This window comes from Manis pentadactyla, chromosome 9, assembly GCF_030020395.1.
Source record: "Manis pentadactyla isolate mManPen7 chromosome 9, mManPen7.hap1, whole genome shotgun sequence".
NCBI lineage: Eukaryota > Metazoa > Chordata > Mammalia > Pholidota > Manidae > Manis > Manis pentadactyla.
The window spans coordinates 23871210-23889157 of NC_080027.1; the positions used below are offsets into that span (position 1 = coordinate 23871210).

General features: G+C 42.8%; 1 protein-coding gene across 4 annotated transcripts in view; it reads right to left on the bottom strand.

Moving 5' to 3' along the window:
* Window positions 1-17948, bottom strand: part of FAT3 (FAT atypical cadherin 3) — a 603349-nt gene that overhangs the window by 71388 nt on the left and 514013 nt on the right. For all 4 annotated transcript variants that reach the window (XM_036923269.2, XM_036923272.2, XM_036923270.2 and 1 more), the window contains one exon: window positions 17601-17834. In XM_036923269.2, coding sequence (XP_036779164.2) covers window positions 17601-17834 — 234 coding nt within the window. The remainder of the gene's footprint in view (window positions 1-17600; window positions 17835-17948) is intronic.

Below are 17948 nucleotides of genomic sequence, written 5' to 3' on the forward strand. Positions count from 1 at the left end.
CATTATATTGAACAGCGAGAAGCTGAAAGCATTTCCTCTGAGATCGGGAACTAGACAGGGATGCCCACTCTCTCCACTGTTATTTAACATAGTACTGGAGGTCCTAGCCACGGCAATCAGACAAAACAAAGAAATACAAGGAATCCAGATTGGTAAAGAAGAAGTCAAACTGTCACTATTTGCAGATGACATGATACTGTACATAAAAAACCCTAAAGACTCCACCCTAAAACTACTAGAACTGATATCGGAATACAGCAAAGTTGCAGAATACAAAATCAACACACAGAAATCTGTGGCTTTTCTATACACTAACAATGAACCAACAGAAAGAGAAATCAGGAAAACAACTCCATTCACAATTGCATCAAAAAAAATAAAATACCTAGGAATAAACCTAACCAAGGAAGTGAAAGACTTATACTCTGAAAACTACAAGTCACTCTTAAGAGAAATTAAAGGGGACACTAACAGATGGAAAGTCATCCCATGCTCGTGGCTAGGAAGAATTAATATCGTCAAAATGGCCATCCTGCCCAAAGCAATATACAGATTTGATGCAATCCCTATGAAACTACCAGCAACATTCTTCAATGAACTGGAACAAATAATTCAAAAATTCATATGGAAACACCAAAGACCCCGAATAGCCAAAGCAATCCTGAGAAAGAAGAATAAAGTAGGGGGGATCTCACTCCCCAACTTCAAGCTCTACTATAAAGCCATAGTAATCAAGACAATTTGGTACTGGCACAAGAGCAGAGCCACAGACCAATGGAACAGACTAGAGAATCCAGACATTAACCCAGACATATATGGTCAATTAATATTTGATAAAGGAGCCATGGACATACAATGGCGAAATGACAGTCTCTTCAACAGGTGGTGCTGGCAAAACTGGACAGCTACATGTAGGAGAATGAAACTGGACCATTGTCTAACCCCATATACAAAAGTAAACTCAAAATGGATCAAAGACCTGAATGTAAATCATGAAACCATTAACTCTTGGAAGAAAACATAGGCAAAAACCTCTTAGACATAAACATGAGTGACCTCTTCTTGAACATATCTCCCCGGGCAAGGAAAACAACAGCAAAAATGAGTTAAGTGGGACTATATTAAGCTGAAAAGCTTCTGTACAACAAAAGACGCCATCAATAGAACAAAAAGGATCCCTACAGTATGGGAGAATATATTTGAAAATGACACATCCGATAAAGGCTTGACGTCCAGAATATATAAAGAGCTCACACGCCTCAACAAACAAAAAACAAATAACCCAATTAAAAAATGGGCAGAGGAACTGAACAGACAGTTCTCCAAAAAAGAAATACAGATGGCCAACAGACACATGAAAAGATGCTCCACATCTCTAATTATCAGAGAAATTCAAATTAAAACTACAATGAGGTATCACCTCACACCAGTAAGGATGGCTGCCATCCAAAAGACAAACAACAACAAATGTTGGCGAGGCTGTGGAGAAAGGAGAACCCTCCTACACTGCTGGTGGGAATGTAAGTTAGTTCAACCATTGTGGAAAGCAGTATGGAGGTACATCAAAATGCTCAAAACAGACTTACCATTTGACCCAGGATTTGCACTCCTAGGAATTTACCCTAAGAATGCAGCAATCAAGTATGAGAAAGATCAGTGCACCCCTATGTTTATCGCAGCACTATTTACAATAGCCAGGAATTGGAAGCAACCTAAATGTCCATCGATAGATGAATGGATAAAGAAGATGTGGTACATATACACAATGGAATACTACTCAGCCATAAGAAAAGGGCAAATCCAACCATTTGCAGCAACTTGGATGGAGCTGGAGGGCATTATGCTCAGTGAAACAAGCCAAGCAGAGAAAGAGAAATACCAAATGATTTCACTCATCTGTGGAATATAAGAACAAAGGAAAAACTGAAGGAACAAAACAGCAACAGAATCAGAGAACTCAAGAATGGACTAACAGGTACCAAAGGGAAAGGGACTGGGGAGGATGGGTGGGTAGGGAGGGATAAGGTGGGGAGAAAAAGAGGGGTATTAAGATTAGCATCCATAGCGGGGTGGGAGAAAGGGGAGGGCTGTACAACACAGAGAAGACAAGTAGTGATTCTACAACAGTTTGCTACGCTGATGGACAGTGACTGTAAAGGGGTTTATAGGGGGGACCTGGTATAGGGGAGAGCCTAGTAAACATAATATTCATCATGTAAGTGTAGATTAGTGATACCAAAAAAAAAAAAAAAAGGGCAGTTCCTGTGTGGTAACCTCCAATGAGTTCTACACAAGAGTATAAAGGGCATATAAAAGTGTAGGCAAAGGGTCTGTTTGTGTTTATACAGAGGATCAAAGCCTAATTGGGCTACCCTGAAAATGAACTAAGATACGATATGAAAAAGAACTTCCAACATCAGCACTCTCTGGAAGACTCATGCCAGAAGATGATCATCAAAAAACCCCAACAAAGATCCACGCACTGCTACAGGTGTAGATGCACTCATCCCACCAGTTCCTGGACTTGCCATGGGAATGAGGAAGGAGATATCTAAGCTGGCCTGTGCATACAGTAAAACAACAAATTTGACTGGATCTATACTGTTGGAACTCAATCAAGAATTAGGAGAAGTGCAAATTGTAGCGCTCCAAAGTCTTACAACTACAGACTATTTACTGTTAAAAGAACATAAGGGATGTGAACATTCCCCAGGAATGGGTTGTTTTAATTTGTCTGATTTCTCTCAGAGTGTTCAAGTTCAATTGGACAATATCCACCATATCATAGATAAGTTTTCACAAATGCGTAAGGTGCCTAACTGGTTTTCTTGGTTTCACTGGAGATGGCCGGTAATTACAGGTATGCTTTGGTTATGTAACTATGCTCCTATTATGTTAATGTGTGTGCGCAATTTAAGTAGTAGCTTAAAACCTATACATGCTGAAGTTACTCTACAAGAAGATATGTCAAAGAAATAATCAATCTTCCCATGTTTTCTTCCGCCTGCTACTTCTATAGCTTTTCTCCTTCCTTCCTAATTACAACCCTTAAATAGAATTCGTGCCTCATATCAAATTTACCGAGTATCATAATTCTTCCAAGTGGTAAAGATACCTCAAGACAAATGCTGGGCATAGAAGCTACAGGGCATAAATATGCAAAGAAATAAAAAGCTAACCATTTCAAACAATAAGGCTTCCCTCTCACTTACCAACTTTACATTTCCCTGTATGGCCCCGGAAGATGACTGGTTAGCCAGAGACGGGTAAGATTCCTCAAGGGAGGAACAACCTAAGACAGGCACAGTCACAGGGGGGTCATCAGGTGAGAAATTGGGGATCAACAGAGGTGTGGCTTAGAACCTCACCCCCCCGTTCTGAGAGAAATCTTCTGCATACGTGGATGTTTTATTGCCCTGGTCTAGCTTGGATTAACACATAGTCTACAGGCACACACCTGATCATCTACATTTGCTCTCTTACAACACTAAACTTTGTTTTCTACCTTTATCTTGTATCTACCTACCACTTCAGCATTTTATTAAAAATAATAATAATAAAGAGAGAAATGTGGTATCCACATATAAATCAAGTATAAATGAGTATTCATATTGGAACTGACTGTTTATAGTTCATAATGCATGAGCAAAACCGAAGGTTTCTGTGATGACTGCCCTTGTACTGTTCACTATGTAACTTATTCATTATGTAAGAATTTGTTCTCCATGTAAGAACTTGTTTGTTATGCCTCAGAAGATTGGAGACTGACGAAAATTAGGCTTGGGGTGGATTAATGATTGTGCATTGAGCATTGACTCCCCTATACAGAATTTTATTGTTGTTAACAACCATGTGATAAATAAATATGAGAGATGCCCTCACAAAAAAAAAAAAAAAAAAGAAAGTATACACTTCCAATGGTAAAATAATATGTAACCGGGATGTAATGAATATAGTCAAGATATTGTAACAGCTTGGTATGGTGATAGCTGGTACCTAGAACTGTCATGTATATAAATGTTGAATCACTGTGTTGTACACCTGAAACTAATGTAATGTAATACTGTGTGTCAACTACCCTTCAATAATTTAAAAAAAAAAACAAAAAACTATTTGTTACACTTAAGCTATAGAAGAAAATGGCTAGCCTAAAATTCTTTTCTCATTGTCTGTGGCAGGCAAGTAAAATCCCATAACAGCGAAAGAGCTCAAACTGACTGCTCTTTTCCATCTTTAAAATATTCTTTCAGATGATTTGGAATAAAACAGAAAGTTACTGTGAGGTGCATGAGATTGTAATTACTTTTCAAGTTAGACTTTTAAATAGATTCTCTAATTACTTCTGTTTTAACTGCCTCTTAAAAGGTTTTCACTGGGTGATGACTGACCCTAGCACATTCTCATGGGCAAAATACCAATTCTGGGGGTTAGTAGTCCTGTGGCTTTTTGAATTGTCAAAAAAAAAGATTGGAGATAGCACCAAGCAGAGACAGGGAGATCCTCAATAAACCATAAACTTCCTGGGGCTCACCAGTTGGGCTGGCTATCCTTCTAGATTTTACACAGCACCGGAGCCATGATTATGAGGTCCTATGCAAGTTACAGATGCCGGGCCCCTTGTTTAGAAAATGTTGAGAAGTCAGTACAGCCATAGCAGAGCATTAAACCAACATGCAGCCCTTTTAAGCAAGGGGCCCTGCGCCACTGCAAAGTCTGCACACCTATAAAACTGACCCCATTGGTAAAGGAGAGCATCTTCTGTGATATATGAAAGGCCGCAGCTCAGCTTGGTATAAACTCTTTAACCACTTATGGTTTGGAGCTTTGTTAAGCCAAGGATAGTCAAGTATAAGTAAATTGATTAATTAAGTACTCAAAACTCTCTCTATTGGTGCATAGAACTTCTATGCCAGACTGCTACCCAAAAATAATACTAAAAATGTTTCTTAAGTGGGTTATTAAGTATGACCACGGGATTGATTTCATTCATTCATCCAATAAATACTCACAGGACTTCTGCCCATAGAGCAGGCATCAGGGATGCAAAGAATAGGTCACTGTACCTTGGCCCTCAAACGCCTTCCATTTTTCAGAAAAGAAATGCACATGGTAGATGGTTGGAGATGGGTGGCCAAGGGAAGCTTCCCAGAGAAGAAAAGAACCGAATGGAGTCATGAAGGAAAGAAAGGAGTTGTCAGGTGCACCAATGTGGAAAACTAACAGGAAGAAAGAGTATTTCCTGTGATGTGAGCACATGTGAAGTTAGGAGTGACAACACTGCAGGTGTGCTCAGACTAGGGTAAAGGGTTCAGTGTTGCTAAACGGTAAGTTTAGAATGGCAGGAGCTGAAGCTGTTTTCAGAGCCACTAGCCAAATGGCACACAATTATAGTCAGAGTGAGCCAAAACTGGGCAGAAGTTAATGGGTAAATCAGCAGACAGAGAAGAAGGAAGATTGGAAGGAGTGAGATGGAGAGGGTGTGCGAGTGGGAGGCCTTCTGTGGTGGGAGGACTTAGTCCTGGAGCTCCCCTCAGATGACAGACAACGTAATTGTTCCTATCAAGCAGGCGTCGCGAGGTGACACAATGGCATGCATCTGGCAGCAAAGCTGGTGAGCACACTCCCACTGAGCCTCAACAAACCCTGCAGAAGCCTGAAGCCAAAGCTGGAGGTCCTCAGATTCCACACAAAAGGCGGAGGGAAAGGTGCAAACTCCCTCGGGCTCCCTAGCACTGCCTTAAACCATCCTCCACATGGCTGGGTGCTGGATCAGGATTGACCCAACGGCGCAGCTCAGATGCCTGCTACTGACCTGTGGCATCTACGGATGAGGCAGTGTGTGAATGGGTGAGCTTGTGGGAATGATCGCTACAATCAGCTGTTAGGAATCAGAACTCCCTGCACAAGGGTGATTGTGTTGAACCATTTCATTAAGAAATCCCTTTCTGAAAGGAATGAGCTGCTTCCTTTGACAACTAGCATTTTGACCCCCTGCTTGGAAGAAATTGGGGCTTTAAGAAGAGTGATAATATCAACTTATATGTGCCAGATGCAAAGACCCCTGAACCAGGCAGGGCATCACAGTCCACCAGGGGAAAAACAGACACGCTGAGCCCATCCAGACTTTCTGAATCAGAGTTCGGAGATGGAGCCTTTGTCTCTTCGTATGTTTTTGCCTGTTTATTTTTAAAAGCTCCCAAGGGGACTCTGATGCACAGCTAGGCTGATAACGAGTTGGTCTGACTTTTTTGTGCATTATTTTATCTTTGCTGTTGGGTCCTGGAATTCGGAATGGGATGGTTCATGGGCACTAATCGGCTGCAGGATCCCATTATCTTGGACAGAGAGGGTCACTTCATATTCCCAAATTAAGCCCTTGTGACAGAAAGGCATTCACATTATCTCCAGTGAACCTGGGGAGGCGAATCTCCAGCCTATGGGGATTCTGACGCAAGGGAGCTCAGGCGACATGGGTGAAAGTTGCTGGTAGAAGGAATCCACATATGCACTAGACATGACATTAGGGAATTCACATGGAATGTCTATCTTAGTTCTTCCAACAACTTGGTAGTTCGACAGACATGAATTGAGCTCATACTAGGTTGCTGGTCACTGGCCAGTGCTGGCGACCAAGGCAAACAGGCTGGTAGTGCAGTCCTCCAGGAGCTCATGGTCTTAGGGGGAAAACACAGAATTAATATGTCCATTTTGCCAGGGAGGAAGTGAAGTTTAGAGATGTTGGGGAACTTATTTAAGGTCAGACAGTTAGTAATGCTTGGAAGTAGGATATTCAATTGGGTCTCATCCCAAAGCCACTGTATGATGTCACTTCCCAAAATGACAGGGAAATGTGACACAGAGGTGATGGGGTGTCCGATGTGCCATGTAGCCGAATGTACTGTGGAAGACGTGCTGATGCCAAACAAGGTGAAGATTCAGAGAGGGGTTACAGGGCCCTGAAGCCCTTTACTCAGGACCACTGTTCATTTAACAGATGCCTTGGGAGGAGCCACTTAACCTTTTTGAACCTCAGTTTCTCCACCTGCAGATGAGTGCCAAGATCTGTCATGCTGTAGCAAGATTACATGTGTAAGTGTTTGGGGCTCTCTGGAGAAAGGTTTCAAGCATAAAATTATATTGATATTTACAACAGACAAGGGGCCTCTGGCACAACGTGCTCCAGAGAATGGCTCATGTCTCTCTAGCTTGAAGGGGATTTAATTTTTATGGACATTTTAAGAGTCCCTCCACCACCTTCAAATATTTAATACTTCAGATGAAAGCAGTTTTGGGGAGGAAAAACCAAAAACGAAAACATGTTAAATCACTGACCAAGGGAGCTTAGAGGTAACAATCTAAGGTGGTAGGAAAGACATAGAATTCATGATACTTAAGAGCAAACAGGCTGAAATCAGAACCTAATCCCTCTTGAAACACCTTCACGTAGAAATTACTGGAGTACAGAAAAGAGCACTGGACTGAGGTGTCAGGATACCCTCCCTCGAGATCCAGCTCTGCCACTAAGGAGGTCAGCTTGGGTAGACTTTTCCTCTGAGCCTTTGTCTCCTTTTCAGGAAAAGAAGGGACTTGACTGGGTTTATCTCAGGGCCTTTCCAGTGTAACATCCCAAGATCTAGAGGACAACGATTCACAGAGGAGGTGGGCCTAGTGCCCCAGGGAAAATCCACGAATCCCCAAGAGCAGCAATAAGGACAGCCAATGGCTGTTATGCCATCACTCACCCCTTGCTCATGTCAAGACAGCCACGTTCCCAACTTGGCTGAACTTTCTCTTCGAGGGTGGGCTCTGTTTTGATTGCCACTGACCTGCACAGGAGCCCTTCTTCCTTATAGAGTGGAGGCTGTGGAGGGATAAAAGCTATGGTAGGGCATTCCTAAGCATACATGGGTAGAATCCAGGATGCCCGTGAACTTGCATTAGTGTGTTTTCTATTGCTTCATGCCAAATTAACCCAGAACTTTACAGCATAAAATGATAAATATATAGTATCTCATGGTCTCTGAGGGGCAGGAATCCAGGCACAGCTTAGCTGGCTGCCTGTGGCTCAAGGTTTCTCAGGAGGTTTCAGTCAAGCTTTTGGGTGGGGCTGCAGTGTCATCTGAAGACTCAAATGGGTGTGGGCCCTCTGAAGTTCGCTTATGTAGTTGGTAGGCCCTCACCAGGTGGGCTTCCCACAGGGCTGCCTCACAGCATTGCGGCTCCCTTCCCCAGATGAATGATTCAAGAGAGAGAGGCACAGAGTGCTCTGTGATGAATTGTGTCCCCCCACCAATTCTTATGTTGAAGCCTTAACTCCAATGTGACTGTACTTGGAGACAGGGCTTTTAGGAGTTACTAACATCAAATGAAGTCATAAGGATATGGTCTCGATCTGGTAAGACTGGTGGGCTATCAGAAGAAGACAAGAGAGAGCTCTCTATCTCTCCACCACACACACTGAGGAAAGGCCACGTGAGCACGTGGTGAGAAGGTGGCTACCTACACCCAGGAACTCAACCGCACCAGAACCTGACCACACTGGCACCCTGAACTCGGACGTGCAGCTTCCAGGACCGTAAGAAAATTAATTTCTGTTGTTTAAGCCTCTCCTTCTACAGCATTTTGTTTTGTCAGCTCAAGCAGAGTGACACAGACAGCATACCTAAGGTGGTAGCCCGTCTTTTTGTAATCTAATCTCAGAAATGATACTACCACTTCTGCCATAGTCTATCCACCACCATCGAGTAAGTCCAGCCCACCCTCAGAAAGAGAGGTGTGAAAACCAGGAGATGTAGGTCACTGGGAGTCATCTCAGCGGCTGCCTACGTACAACAGAAGGGGAAAAATTTACATCTATATTATCATTAGCCTCTAACTGGATTTAACATCATGTTCAATTATAAATGTAGGCAATAGATCCCTATAGTAAGAACAGCACCTGTGATTTTTGTAACCAGTAAAAATCACAGCTATTTTCAGATTATTTTACAGTTGTTGCATATACCTCTGTTTATCGCTATTCCCTAAAACAGAAGTTACTAGATCTCCTGTGCTAGATTTTGTTATTTAATATTTTAAAGCAGAAATTCATATTACTATCTAACAACTTAAAATATTTGCATACATCTACTTCATTTGTAACCTGTATTTTATTTTATGAATTATACATGATTCTGAGAAATGATCTGTCGGTGTCATCAAACTGTCCAAGTACTTGTGACACAAAATGATTAAGAATTCTTAAACCAGTGGCTCTCAAAGCACAGTCCTTGGAATAGCGGCATTGACATCTCTCGGGAATTACTCTGATATGCAAGTGATCAGGTCCCCTCCCAGACCCACTGAATCAGAAGCTGTGGGGGTGGGTCTAGCAATCCCTGCTTTAAGAAGCCCTCTAGGTAACCTTGATGAGCACAACAGTTTGAGATCCACTCCTCTAGAGTCTCTTTTTCAGAGTATACATTCCCAACAAGCTCATACTGTTGGTCCAGGGACCCCTTTTGGATCACTGCCCTTAACTAAAACATAGCTATTAGCTGGATATCTGTCAACCAAACCTCTTTTGGCCCTGCTACTAACATTTTGTAGCTTGGGGCAAGTTCACCCCTCAGAGTTTACTCATATGTTTAATAGAACAACAACAAAAATTTATGCCAAGCTGCTATGATTGTTGTGAAAGTGGAAATAACGTATCTAGAGTCTTTGCCACAGTGCTTGGCATGTAGAAGCTCCAAAAGAAAACATTGTTGGCCATATTATGACTATTATCATTTAAAATCTTTGCTAGGCACAAATCTTGCCTTGGAGGGTTTAAGAGTAGTAGAGAAGAGGCATGCAAGCAATTTCATGTCAGGATAATCCCAAGGGGGTGTGGGAGCTCAGAGCAGGGTGATCTAACTGCAAAGACAGCAAACATGGCCTTATGCAGTTCATGCCTTTCCATTCATGTGGGTGAGCCTCACACTCACCCTTCAAGGTTGGCAAAGCAAACATTACTACTGCATTCTAACATTATAGGAGAGGAAACTGGGTCTGAGAGAAGTCAATGACTGGCCCATGGTCACACAGCTTGCACCCAGGACTGGACATTAATCATCCATGGCTTTCCCCATGCCCATGTGGCCTCTTGATCAATGTGGTTACTAGGAGATGTTTCCCTGAGGGACACTTGGGGACATCCCCATGGCTTGATCTGCAGGGTCCAGAGGAAGCCAGGGGTGCTGGCTCAGCTGAGGTATGAGCCTACAAAGAAGCTGTCTACTTGGGAAGACCTAAAAGGGGAAAATGGCAGGCTATGTGCATGCCTCCACTGTGGTATACATGGATACAGCCAACTTGCCCTAAGTCCAGAAACCGTCCTTCTTTTCTGTCCCACATGCCCAGGTGCTGCCAAAGGCAGTGAAAAAAGATGCTGCAGAACCTACCTGCTCTGTCAGGTATGTTTTTTTTTCCTTTTGCTTTTGGGCTCCTGTGCAAAGGTAATATTTTCAGCTAAGTTCTTCAGAGAGTACAAAAAAAAAAGTTTATTTGTTTTCCTCCATGAGACCAGAAGGTGATGGAAGATATAAACTAAACACCATTTCAAGGACCTCCATGAGGTCAGAGGGTAATGAGAGAAGATGTAAAATCTAACACCATCCCAAGGACTTGAACCTTTGCTTTGGCCAACAGTTGTGAAGCTACGTGAGAGCTCCGGGTGTAGACAAGCAGTTCTGATTCTTACAGACTGGTGTGAATGGCGGTCCCTGGGTTTCATCCTAGCAAGACACAGGAAATCGCTGACCGAGTCCTTTTCTGTCATGGCTCCAGAACCTGGTCCACAGCCCTTCGTGGGAGACTTACCTCATCTCTCGGCTTTTCCTGCCAAGTCTCTTTGCATAGCTGTCAATAAGTGGCAGACACACAAGGCTAGGATGAGTCAGAAGGGGCAAGGAACAACTGGATGGATTCATTTAAAGTGGTTTGGTCAGAACGAGGTCCATTTAACCACCCTCAGTGGTTATTTTCAGGAATACTCCTCTCAGATAAATAATTTTCTTCTTCATAAACAGCTATGCTCTCAGAGAAAATGGCATTCCAAGATACTGGGCTGGCCCTTTGCTTCCTCTGACAAGATAGGTACTTTGGAAAATGAAGTTTGTTCCATTTTCTGCCCCACAAGACCAGGGTGCAGGGGTCAGGATGCCATTTCTCTCATGTACTCAGAAAATGAATCCGTAGCATGGACAGAAAGCATTCATTTTCACAGTGAATGACAGTGCAAAATTAAGGATGCTGAGGACCTGGAAAAACCCTCATGGAAAAGTGGAAAAGGTTCTGTCATGAGATAAATTTTCAGTCTCTTCCCTGTCCTCTGATAACATGAGCATCTAATAGTGCACTATAGAAGGAAAGGTGTCATTCTGGAAGACTCTGAGAGAGAGTTTCTCATATTTTCCATCAGTGTCATTCATTCTTTTGACTGGGTGCGCTCATTTATGTAACCAGGCACTGCAGAGGCTGATGGGAGAGACATTTCTCTTCCTCATTTCTCAGTGACTCCCTTGCACATTTCCTCTAGCCCCTGAAACAAACTCCTTGCACTCTCCTCAGATCACCCAGCCCCGCGCTGCCATGTTGGTCTCCTTAGTGACAGAACCTGTTACTATACGGAGGTGTCTGAGGGCAGACGTGTGCCTCCCACTGGGTCATCCTCAGCATCTCCCTCTTAGTTTCTTCCTTTGAGTTTCTGTTTTTTTTTTCTTCTTTCTGTTTCTCTCCCTCCTTGCATTTCTAAAGTCTCTCTACGTTGCCGAGGCTAACCCTCCCTCCTCATATTAGTAATGTCACCCTCTGTTGCCTCTTTGGGACCTGCTGGAGCAGCTGACTCTCCTGCTTCCATCATTGTGGCCGAGACAAGTGCTCATGCCCAATACATCCCATGGCCTCCCCTACATTTCCCAGCCTCCTCTGGTTAGTTCCGGGCAATGCACAGACAGAATGACGAGGGTCTCTCCCAGGCTGAGGCAGGTGAGGGCTGGTGTGCTTCCTACATCCCTCTCTTCTCCTGCTGTGGTGACCTTGGGACACAAAAGTCAAGGCGGTAGAGCTGGTAGGATGGAGGGACCAGGTCTCTGCATCCCTGGAGGGGCTCGTGTCAACCTGCACTTCACATGGGCAAGAATTAATCTTCTGCTGTGCCAAGCCACTGAGACTTCAAAAGTCTAGTCAAGCCTATCTTGGCTAACACAATCCTCATCTCTCTCTTTCTTCTGCTTCTGGAACCTTCCCTTCTTCCTGCTGACCCAAGATCAAGCCATAATCTTTAAATCTTATCCTAAATGCTAACACCACTTTGTGAAGCCTTCCTGAGTTGCCCCACTTGAAAATTCATTGCTCGTATTTTAATGTTCCCCCAGGGACCTGTGCTAGCATTTTACATGTGTTAGCTGACTAATGCTTACAAAATCCTTACTTTCATGGATGCAACTCTATTATAACACATATTACATTTTTTTTGTTCATTTGTGCATACCTTGCTTCCCACTTTTACTGCATACCCCTTGAAGGCAAGACCGTCCTACTTTGTCATGTTAGCAAACTTGTTATCTTTATGCCTGGCTGTTTCGGAAGGACTGTATTTTAATTCCCAACATGCCTCCACATTTTCATCTTTCTCTGTACACCGGGCCCTCCTTCAGGCTGCCGATGCTGTTTCTGTTCATGCAACACCTTCGCCCTGAGCCCAAGTTTGAAATCTTGTCTAGCCTGCCTGTCTTGCCTTCAATCCACTCAGCTGCCAAAAATTGACAGATTTCACATCTGAAATTATTTCTCTTGCACCTGTTCCTTCCTTCTAAGCCCAAAGCCCCTACTCTAATTTTGGCCCTTGTGGTCTTGCCCAATACCCAGCTATGAGCTTTCCTCATCCGTATTTTAGAGACTGATATCAGATTTGCAGTTCCAAAACCCCAAAACTGATGATTTCTTTCCTCAAAAGTGTACAGCAGTTCTTTCTCACCTACTGGCTTAAGGATACGATTCCTGGCCTTCAAGAACCACCAGTCAGGCCCTGGACTACTTTTCTCATCTCATTTACATCTCCATCCTGGGTGACGATGTTCTCCTGACTGTTCAGTTGGTTCCACACTTCCCCAGCTTTATGACTATGTCCTCCTGTTGCCTGCCTTCCTACTTCTGTCCATTGAAATCCTATTCATCCTGGAGCTCTGCTTTTTATTAAAGGTATGCGTGCTGCAGAAGGCCTGAGGCCTGTCACTGCACAGTCATCATCCTTGAGAATGTTGCAGTTCCTTGTGTAGGAACTGCTACCTAGCTACTCATTTAGTTATTTGCTAAGTAGAATGGAGAATAACTAATGTGTGTTATGAGCCTCCACATGAGATCCTTGAAAGAAGTTCCAAACCTTGCTTGACATATTTTACAGGAAAGGAATAAGTGAATTGCTCATTAGAACACTTCCTTGCTCTATGTTCCCTATCCATAAGAGGAAGAAATATGTCCCCTTATATCTCAAATATCTGGAAATTGGCCTTCCAATAATCATGGACTATAGTATATTTTTCTGTTTACATATTACTTTCAACTCACTTTGCCTAAAGTGGTAGCAGATTTTAGCTCCAATCTTCATCACTGTGTATTTCCTTGGCTGGCTTAAGAAACCCTTAGAATTGGGATCCTGGACACAAATGGTACCTCTAATAGGTACACTAAGTAGCTAGATGTTAACCTCAAAGAGGCAGTAAACAAAAAGTCTCCTAATCTTTACTGAAAGGATTAAATTTGTACAGATATTAAGTTATGAAGTCATGGGAAAGCTAATAATTTAATGCTAAAATCTAGACAGTTGCCATGCTACTTCTTAGAACTCAAAATGGTTTTGCCTTCCTGTTTTGATTTCATTCCTGACCTAGGTAGTTACTCTAATGTTAGTTTTGGTTCCTTATGAATAATGAATTTGGCATAGGAAGGAGCTGTTTTGTTAAAAGCAGTAATACTTTTTAAAATTAGAAAGCCAGGATAGGAAAAGTAAGCAAGTCACTGCAGCAACTTTGATATTCTGAATCTATGGAATCAGATTCGATTGCCTTTTCTCTGCAACTTATAGTGACTTAGAATATGCTGGAACCAAATGCTGATGAAATCATTTATAACTTCAGGTAAAGGAATATACTTAGCAGAAGAAGCTTCGTGAACCAAACAGTCATTTACACAAACAGAGCTGATGTTCTTCACTAGGATCAAAAACCAACTAGACAACTTGGATGGATCCCAAGGGGATGATGATACTGAGTGGAAAAAGCCAATCTTGAAAGGCTACGAATGATATAATTCCATTTAAATAACATTTTTGAAATAAAATTAAAGATATGGAGATCTGTGGTGGCCAAGGGTCAGAGATGGGGAGGAGGTCTGTGGTTCAGGGACAGCAATAGGGAGCCTGGTGGTGGATGAATTTGGTGGTAGTGGTCACACGAAGCTGCACAGGTCATAAAACTGCATAGAACCACACGCACACACATTCAAATCTGATAGTGTCCTACAGTTACACAAGATATTATCATTGAGGGAAAGTGCTGGGTGAAAGGTGTGTGTGTTCTCCTACAAATTATTTTTTGCAACTTCCTCTGAGCCCATAATTATTTCAGAATAAAAAGTTTTAAAAACATCAGACATTTTCTTGTCACTTCAGAGAAGGGGCCTGTGAGGTCAGGCGGTGACATAAATAAGTTACGTGGCTGGGAAGCGGGAGGGTGAGAACTGGCTGAAATATCAGGGAGGCAGATGCTAGTCAGCTCCTACCTTTGTGGGACTGTGTGCCTGGAACTGCTGATTCTTCTGAGCGCTGTTGCTGTTTTACAAAATGCCAGAAATCAAAATTGCAAATGAACATCTCTTGACTTTTATCGACAACTAATTTAAATTTCTTTGAACGCTGCCTATAGGCCAAAATGAAGACACTATTCCTAGAGGGCTGGATTCAGTCAAATGATTGCAAATAATTCAGTCTGATGTGTGCAAACTCAGCTTCAGGCTAGAGGTTCGGTTTGGCCCTGTTAGGCTGGAGGAAGGAAAAACAAGGACATGCAAACAGAACAGAGAGATGCCACAGGGGGAGAACAGACCAGACCCCAAGGTCCTTGCCTTACTTGGAAAGGGGACAGCTCTTCCTGAATTCCATCCTTCTGATGTGCCAACTAAGACCCGGATGTCAGCCTCCTCCCTCTTGGAAGGAAAAAAGTTTCTAGTTGTCTATTATGTCAACTTTAGTCAATCATACCTGTCCACACCCCCTAGGATAGCTTGCCCACTCCTCCCCCTCCTAACCCCTTATAAGCCCCCACCTCCCTGACCGGGTGTGACTTCCCCGGCCTGTGATAGCCAGACCGCAGAACATCACCTGGGAGTTGCACTCAAATAAACTATCTGGCCCTTTGTTGTCTCTCTTCGCCTGCTTATTTCGGCTAAAATTTATCTTACAGGCCCCAAGATGAATTGTCCACTCGATAGCCTGGTTATCTCAGTATGTAGTTCATGCTTGTCTGTGGTTCCTTAGAAAAGATGGAGAAATGGGTGCTCCTGAGAAAGTAAGTGCTCTGATCAGGCCTCTCGTGAAAATGGCATAAGTCTTCAGTCACTGACACCTGGGGAGAATGTCGGGCTGGTCACAGCTCAGACTGAGTGCTGCTGCTTCTGGAACCGCCCTGCGAGCTCTGTCCAAGACATTCTCAACCACTTCCTCAGCATGGTGCCTGGGACCCAGTAGGTGCTGTGTTTTCAGAAGTGTTCATTTGTTCTTCTCCAGCTGCCTCAGTTCTTTTCATTTCTTAAAGCTGAGTTCTACCATAACTGAGAAAATGAACTGGCATCTGGTATCCTGTGCTAGAGTTTCCTTGCGGTTGACAGAATGGCCTGGTGAATGTACTTTACGTGAGCAGCATGCCTAAGCTGTGTCTGTTTGAACTCTGAACGTCAGCCTTGTGCTAATTACCGCAAATGAGCAGAGGGAGGTGCCGAGGAGGTCATTATTCTGGTTTTAGTCCCTTAAAGGCTTTATTATCTCTGCCCTGCTAAATGCCTGGAGTCCAGTCATCCCATCTCCCCCAACTTCCAACCCAATGCTGACTTTTCAAAGTGAGAAGGAGGACAGAGCTAACTGCATATTCTTCGCCATTACCACATCTGTGAGTTAATTTCACCTCCCAGCTCTCCACTGTCTGAAACATCATGTGCTGTATGCTCACTAGACTCCTGTTGTCAATCTCTAGTAGACAGAGCACACCCGATTGCTTCAGGAAGGAAAGGAGTAGAAAATTTCCAATTTTAATAAAAAAAATGACATCTCACCTCTGTCCCACTTATACATTCTCAGTCAAATTTAAATTATTAAAAGATTTATTTGCAAGAGAGTTTTGTCCTCTTTTCCCCAAAGATCTGCTAATAAGAAACCTGGAGAAAGTTTTCTAATCCTCCTTTAGAAAAAGTATTTGCAGGTATTATATAATTATAAATCAATATAAGAGTCTTTTTCTGTTAACTACTTTTTTTTTTAACTAAGCTTTAAAATATGCAGACTTTTAAAGGGTTGGTTCTTGGTCTCAAAAATTATGCTAATCAGGTAGGAGCAGTAATTCAAAGTGTAGCCACTAATTTTTCTAAGGGGAAGTATGCAGAGACCCTGGGCTTCACGTTTGTTTTCAACTAATTATCATGTATTTACATTTCCATTAGTCCAATAATTTTTCTTTCAATTCAGCATTAAGCAATAAGACACTGAATTATATAAAGGCCTGTTTAACATAGCAGACACACCCCATCATTCCCTAGTCCTCTGACTTACAGCTTTTAAAATGCACAACCAAGAGACTGTCTATATGCCTTTTTGTATTTATACCCCATTATGCAGACACCCCAATAACTTATGCATTCTCAAAAGGACTACTTAGCGATTAATTCCAGTCTTTCCTAACTCACCATCTCATTATGTAAAGTGGACTTGAACACAAACTTTATTAGCAACTTTTAGTTCGAATCCTTCTTATCTTCCCTACCCTCACCTTACCTAGTACTGTCAGTTTATATGTGACCAGAATACTCTGGAAAACGGCAGTTTAAAAAAATCCACATTGGACTGGCAGCCCATTTAGTAATTGGTCTTTGCACTGTGGGGCACTGCCATAAATCGAGACTGTCAGATTTCAACTGAAGCATGTGATGCAATTCTTTATAAAGATGGAAATGAATTCTCCCTGCCACACAACACAGCATTTTAACTATGTCCAGGAGGAATGGGCAAGTAAGGAAGCTATTATTTTTATTCTAAAGGTTTAAATAAAACAAAACAAACCCAAAGCTCTCTGTTAAAAGGTAAAGGGATTTATAACATGACTTCTCCAAACCCCAGAAAGAGGAAGGAGGACACTTTGCAGAGTTCTCCTGTGCATTCGAAGCACATCGGCGGAAGAGCTGAAACGTCATATAATGTACATGTTCTCATGGGAAGGAAACAAGGTGGGCTAATGAAACCAAATGAAAGGCAGCAGCTGAAGATGCGTCAAATGCGTGAACAGAGGGACATCTCATCAGTGCATCTGACTTACCAACATCGGGATCCACGGCTTGGACTCTGGTCAGCAGGGCCTTGGGGGCCGTGTTCTCATAGACACAGGTGTTGTAGTGGTCAGAAGAAAACACAGGGGGGTTATCATTCACGTCTTCCAGGATCAGGAGGATGCTGGATTGGCAAAACCTGCCACCCCCGTCGGTGGCCCTGGCGATCAGGCTGTATGCAGGCACCCTCTCCCGGTCCAACAGAGCCAACGTTTTTAACTCACCTGTGAAAATAATGGCCTGGCTTTTCAAAAACCATCCTTCTTTGAAGAACAGAGAGTCAATTATATAAAGAATCCCCAATGCAGGAAGGACCAATGATACTCAAGTGTCTCATA